At 40.0% G+C, this 6,298-nt stretch overlaps 1 protein-coding gene across 1 annotated transcript in view; it reads right to left on the reverse strand.

The window, feature by feature from the left end:
* LOC104911391 (putative inactive phenolphthiocerol synthesis polyketide synthase type I Pks15) overlaps positions 1 to 5,153 on the reverse strand; it is a 16,386-nt gene extending 11,233 nt beyond the window's left edge. The window contains exons 1-5 of the mRNA XM_031554022.1: positions 5,063 to 5,153; positions 3,450 to 3,513; positions 2,386 to 2,539; positions 1,358 to 1,518; positions 5 to 255 (exon numbers count right to left, since the gene is read on the reverse strand). Of these exons, the coding sequence (XP_031409882.1) occupies positions 5 to 255; positions 1,358 to 1,518; positions 2,386 to 2,539; positions 3,450 to 3,510 (627 nt within the window). The 5' untranslated portion in view covers positions 3,511 to 3,513; positions 5,063 to 5,153. The remainder of the gene's footprint in view (positions 1 to 4; positions 256 to 1,357; positions 1,519 to 2,385; positions 2,540 to 3,449; positions 3,514 to 5,062) is intronic.
* Between the last annotated feature and the right edge of the window lie 1,145 nt (positions 5,154 to 6,298).

Raw genomic sequence — 6,298 nt, forward strand, 5'->3', positions numbered from 1 at the left:
ATACAGCATTAATTCGAATCTCTTTGCCTACCATCTCTTCAGTCCCATTACCTGATTTAATTGCTCGCAAGGCGTAATGCAGGGCAAAAAGAAATGATGAACAAGCAGTGTCAATTGTCAGCGATGGTCCAGTCAGATTAAACGTGAAGGAGACCCTATTAGCAGCTATGCTCATTGCTGATCCTGTACCAGCATAATGATTTATTTCACTTACTGATTTGCTTCTTAGGATTTCAAAGTCTCGATTCATAAGGCCTGTAACAATACAAATATATGTCATGTTACCCTGAGTGAAGAAAAGGGATGTATAGCACTGAACTTGAAACCATGTTTATGTTCTTCGGTTTCACCATTAACCTACTTAGCAACACGACTTCTATGGTGAAGCTTTTTCTACTCAAGTCAGAAGACAGTCAATTATCGGCTCGTCCTGCTGGCTTAGCTCATTGTATGACACGATTAAGGCATACATAGCCTGTTTAGATCCCTGAATCTCAGCTTAGGAGTAGTTGGCTTGGCTTATCTATGATAATAGATACAAGCAGGTTAGAATGAGGACAGCTGGAATGGAGCATTACCTTCATTTCCTCAGATGCTCCAAGTTAAATATCACAGTGAAAGCCATATCAAGTGTTCTTCATGTATCTTTAGTTTGCTCACTGTGATCCAATCAGTTAAGAAAGAAGTAGAAAAGAACAGGACCTGTATCTGGGGTAGCATTTGAACCCCCTCCCTGGGAACACACATGCCTGCATTATAGGAGGATCCCAAGTCCAAAGGCACATGTGGAAAATGCAGTACATCTATATGGAGAGCAAGGAATAATTCCCTCAGTGTAACAAGAGCATATTCCAGACCAAAGAGCAATATAAATAGCTCATCCCTATCCTTCATCCGTCTAACTGACCTGGACAACTCTAGAAATAGACACACACTACAGCAACCAAAACAGATTAACTTCTTGGGACAATCAACAGTTGGACAAGTGCACCATGGCAGCCTACTACTAACTACGAGATGATCTTAACTTCAGAAACACCTTAACCACTGGTACAGTGCTAAGTACCAAGGTGTCAGACTGCCTTGGGAGTATCAGTCTTGGAAAGGGCTTGGCAAGGTGAAGACTTTAACTGTTTTCTGTCAACACCAGTGCATGAAGATACTAACGGGGACATCTAAAAGTAGATGTGTTAATTACATAATAAATTTCTAGAGTGACCTAACAGTCTATCTTCACCAAAATTTTCCAGTAGTGTCATAATATAGTAGCCTTAAGGTTATGTATGCAGTTTACAAAGGGGTGTTCCGTTTTTACGAGGGTAAAAGGGACATTCTTCACCATGAAATTATGTCTTACCAACAAAAACACCTGTTTTGGTGCCACTGATGGCTTCTACAGGGACTCCTGCATCCTCTAGCGCTTTATATGTGCATTCTAAAAGTAATTTCTGTTGTGGATCCATGCTTTCAGCTTCCACGTTATTAATTCCAAACAGGTGGTTGTCAAAAGCGTTAAATCTAAAATAAACGGAACAAATAAGAGCACAATATGAATAAAATGTTCATTTAAATCTGGACAGATTATTACCCAATATTTATACGTACATAATTCCCCAGCATGATGAAGGACTGACTCGAGTCAAAAGGGAGAATTTTTTATTTTATTTTATTTTTTAATTACATGACAGTACAAGCCCAGGGAAAAACAGGATTGATTATGATCTAGTTCTGGATTCTTATGATACTGGTCATAAGAACAGTGCACCTTCACAAGCAAAATCGAGAGCATAAGATTCCCTTCTTGTCCATCTAGCAAATGCAGACTTTCTTACTTTGTATTAAAACTGTCACAGCTTCATTTTAATTAGAGCTACTTGCCCCAGCAAGCACAGGATTAGGGCCTGAGGTCCAGCAGATCTGATCAACCTTCAAACTGAAACTAGGCAAGACTCATAAGGCAGATCGTACCCGGAATCTGCCGCATTCTTCCACCGGCCATAAGTGGGCTTTACAAATCCCTTGGCAGGCTGTAGCCCACCTCAGATCTGAAATACACACCTTCATACGTAACGCATGTGCATGTGTGTATACTCAAAAAGTACACATCCATGGCACGACTGGTTGCATCCCAAGACATGACAAGTATGGTCGTACAAGTTGCATTATGCATTCAAAGATCATGGTCTGCAAAGAAATGTGCTCATAACTGTCATGTTACAGGAATTCCTGCAATTTGAAAACTACAAGTTCATTGTGTGAGATGAAAGAAAATCTGTTTCTACGTCCAATTTATAATACCTCCCTGCAGCTTGCTCTCTCTGAAAGGCTGGACACACCAGACTAGATACAGAAAAAATCTGTGGCACAGCACAGTAACACACTCACTCATTGAGAAGAGCAGCTCGTGTTGTATACATTTTTCCTGGCTTGTTACTGTCTGGATCGTACCACTCTTCGGTATTAAATCTCTCGGGGGGGATTTCTACTGTGCAGTTTTTGCCTTCCTCCAGCACTTTCCAGAAATTGTCAATTCCTTCACCTATTGTACAAATATTGCAAAGAAGATTAAATTATGCATTCCCTTTTGTCATGCTCATTCAGAAAAACACATTCTGTTACCTGAAACTCCTACATATAAATCTAGGTAGCTGAAATGTAATTGCTACTGATAAACAAACCATCATGTTTTGGTGACAGGAATATGGAAAGGAATGACTCACCTTTTCACTACACGCTTAAAAGCAAGTTACCCCACCAAATTAATTCCTTGAAAACTCTGAAGATTGTTTAAGAAAAATAACATACCAGATAGCCAAACAACATGGCATCAATGTTCCAGCACACATTTCATCTCCTCCCAGCTTCAGCTTTCTCCAGTATTCGTATGTCCTCATCTACACACACTCTGGAAGCAGTGCTAACCTGTTACATGACCAAGTACTCACCAGCTCAGCTCTATGTGATGCGGGGCGTCAGGGACTGGAACTGCAGGAATGGTTACTGCAGGACAGCAATCTCACCTGAGGCTAAACACCCCTCAGGACTCAGTCCACCTTCCCACTATCTAAATGTCTCCATCCATCTAATCTAAGAATACGAATGTTCCCCTGGATGGCATAGTCCTACACCTGTGCACGATCATCTGGCCAGTGCACAAGCAATAACCTCAAATCATCCCTGACACGTTTGGTTTGTCTGCGTGAGTTTCATGCATGCAGCTCAAAGCCCTGCCCACAGCGAACACTGCAGCTCTCGCTCTCTGTGGACAAATTCAAACTAACTCATTTTCACCACAATGAGATTGTTCAAAAGATCCTACAAGTAGCAAAGCCATGAACTCTGCAAAATTAAGGGGGAAACATGCTATTTTACTCCACATCAATACTAACAAGTGACTGTGCTTTTCAATATTCAATCAGCATCCTGCTTTCTATTTACTCAAAACTTACCTCCGGGAAAGTTGCATGCTATTCCCACAATAGCAATTTCATCTCCTGTCTCCATCTTCATCACCTGGGCACCACAACACAGTTAGAAACAAAACTCAGATCAAACAACTTTACATCAACCGTAAGATAAATATTAGTTTAAAAGATGATCTTCACGTAAGTACACATATTTGCTCAAAGGTTGGCTTACTTTGAATGACCTGTTTTTGGCTGCAGTGAGAAAGGTGGCCAGACCTGAGGGGTATTTCTCATCCACTCTCTACATTTAGAGGAAAGTCCCTAACTAATTCCTCAGGCTTCCAAACCCACAGACACTCTTTTTATTGTTTAGCCTCAGATACACCCATCTCCTCCTCATCTGCTCTTCAGCGTAAAACACAGTTACCAAACAGGCTCTGCATGTTAGCAGTTAAAATCAGACCAGCTAAACAGTCAACAGACAATCAAATAAGGGAAGGAACAAAAGTTGCTTCATCCACACTCTGAAAAAGCGCTTGGAAAGAAAATCCTGTTCTGGGCATTGCTTTGATGGATCCCGTGGCTGCCTAGCTTTTCTCTAAATTGCCTTCCGCTGGTGAAGTTCCATAAGAGATCTCCCACAGACTATGCTCAAGGCTACCAACAGCTAGCTATGAGATCTCTGTATTCCTGACAGTGAGCAATCTCCAAATAGCACCACTACAGCCCCTGAATCACTTGCCTTGCATCCCATCTGTAGCTTCAAGGAGAAAGCTTTTGTTGAGGAGAAATTTGAAACAAAACCATGACATTTTTCAACTAACTTAATGGGAAGGAAAAAAATTGTATCAAATGAAATTTCTCAGAATAGATTTCAAAGATTTTGTTTGTTTGTTTTGTTTGCTTAATTCTGGGAATTCAAATAGGGACACAAAAATGAATTCAATCCAAAGAATGCCTGCCTTGAGAAATTAAAACCACTGCACTGATTTGTAGCGTAAAAACTTTACTTCACGGTGCTATTAAGGGAGATAAAGAGAGCAACTAAGCAAATATAAGATCTGGCTTTCCAGGATTAAATTCTATTTTAACAATCACAATAATTTTTAAATGCCATACAAAAAAAACTCTTTTATTTATTTCCAAATGACAAATGTTTATAATACTGGAAATCCCTTCCAAATAGTCATTAGTAATTATGATCATAACGAGATCTAAACATATTAGTGTCTAGGGACCATTCTCTACACCCTAGTCTTGGATATTAGTTTCTATTTCTATTAATCTCTTCATTAATATATATTTTGAATTTCAGTTTCTATTTATTTCCATTTCACAGTTTATTTAATTGTAGTTAAATTTCCTTTTCATCTCTACATCCATTCTATTGATTTTCATATAACTCATACATTGTATTTATATTATATCCCTATTTTAATTTCACAGCCAACCTAAAGTTGGCAAACACAGCCCAACACAGATACAAACAAAGCCGAACAGCCAAACAAAGCTCTACTATCTTACCTCGAAGATACAGGAAAGCACTGGTTTTAAGTTAGTACCTAAATAGCAGTTGATAGAAAAAGAAGGGATTTCCCCTTTTAACACTAAATATGACAGTTACAAAACTATCCAATGAGATATGTACCTCTTACCTTATGTGATTCCAGTAGGGGTTACTAACAGGCTGAGTCTTTGGAAGTCCTTTATATAGCATTCTGGGAGGTTTCTTATTCAAATGCATGCCAAAACGTGGCAAAAACGCCTTTTAGAAGAAAAAAAGCAAATGAGTCATTACATTACGATTAGTCAGCTGCCCTCTCCACGACTAAAGTTCAAAACTCCCTCCTTGAATGTAGTAAATGCTTAACAAAATCAAGTGTTACATCAGGACAAAAATATAATGTGTCTTATCTAGCTCCCACTCTTATCTAAGATGCACAAGCAAATTCTGAAGGCATCGCATCCACCAGCCTCTGCTAGATGCCTTTTTAACTCTTCCCCAGCTGGTTTCATCCCAACCACCCAGACTCATCTTTCTCCTTCTCTTACTTGCCAATGGAAGCACAGTCTTTGAGGAGCCAGAAGAGTCCACATGTCAGCGTCTTCCCTGATATTAGTGCCTTTCCTGGCTGTGGAACAAACCTCTTTCCAAAAAAGAAAGAAGAAATCACTGTCCTGAGTAAAAGAAAACAATGTATACTGCCACTAAATAGCTTTGAAACCTGCTCTGAAAAGCCCAGATTCTGCTCTCACTTTCATAGCTGTAAATCACTTGTTTGAATTCTGGCATTACTGAGATTATTTATGCCATTTCTTCAAGTAAATTAACCCATGGGCACTGCCCACAGCATCATCACGAGGCTGATTCACAAGGTGGCTACTCCAAAGATAACTTGACTCTCCCTGTATTTTGCATGTGTCTAAAGAGCAACCTTGTCAGTGGTGATACCACTGACATCCCCAACAGGACAGGACGCAGGTCATCAGATGAACCAGCTGTACTTACACAGAGCCTATGACTTTTCAGCTAATTGTGCTGCCCTGTCAGCAAGGAGCCTGGGGAGCACAAAAAGCTGAGAGAGGACAGGGCCAGCAAACTGACCCAGGATGGTCAAAGCGATATCCCATGCCATGTGGTGTAGGGCTGAGCAGTCACACAGGCAGATTTGGCTGAGAAGCTGCAGCTGATCAAGGACTGGCAAGGCATTGCTCAGCTGGTAGCTAGCAACTGTATTATGGACCATGAGTTTTGTTTACTATTATTGTTGGTTCTTTTTTTTCCTCTTTTATTGTTCTTATTCTTTTATTCATTTTACATTATTCCTTTTCTTTCTTTCTTTCTTCCTTCCTTCCTTCCTTCCTTCCTTCCTTCCTTCTTTCTTTCCTTC

Source organism: Meleagris gallopavo, chromosome 6, assembly GCF_000146605.3.
Source record: "Meleagris gallopavo isolate NT-WF06-2002-E0010 breed Aviagen turkey brand Nicholas breeding stock chromosome 6, Turkey_5.1, whole genome shotgun sequence".
NCBI classification, from domain to species: domain Eukaryota; kingdom Metazoa; phylum Chordata; class Aves; order Galliformes; family Phasianidae; genus Meleagris; species Meleagris gallopavo.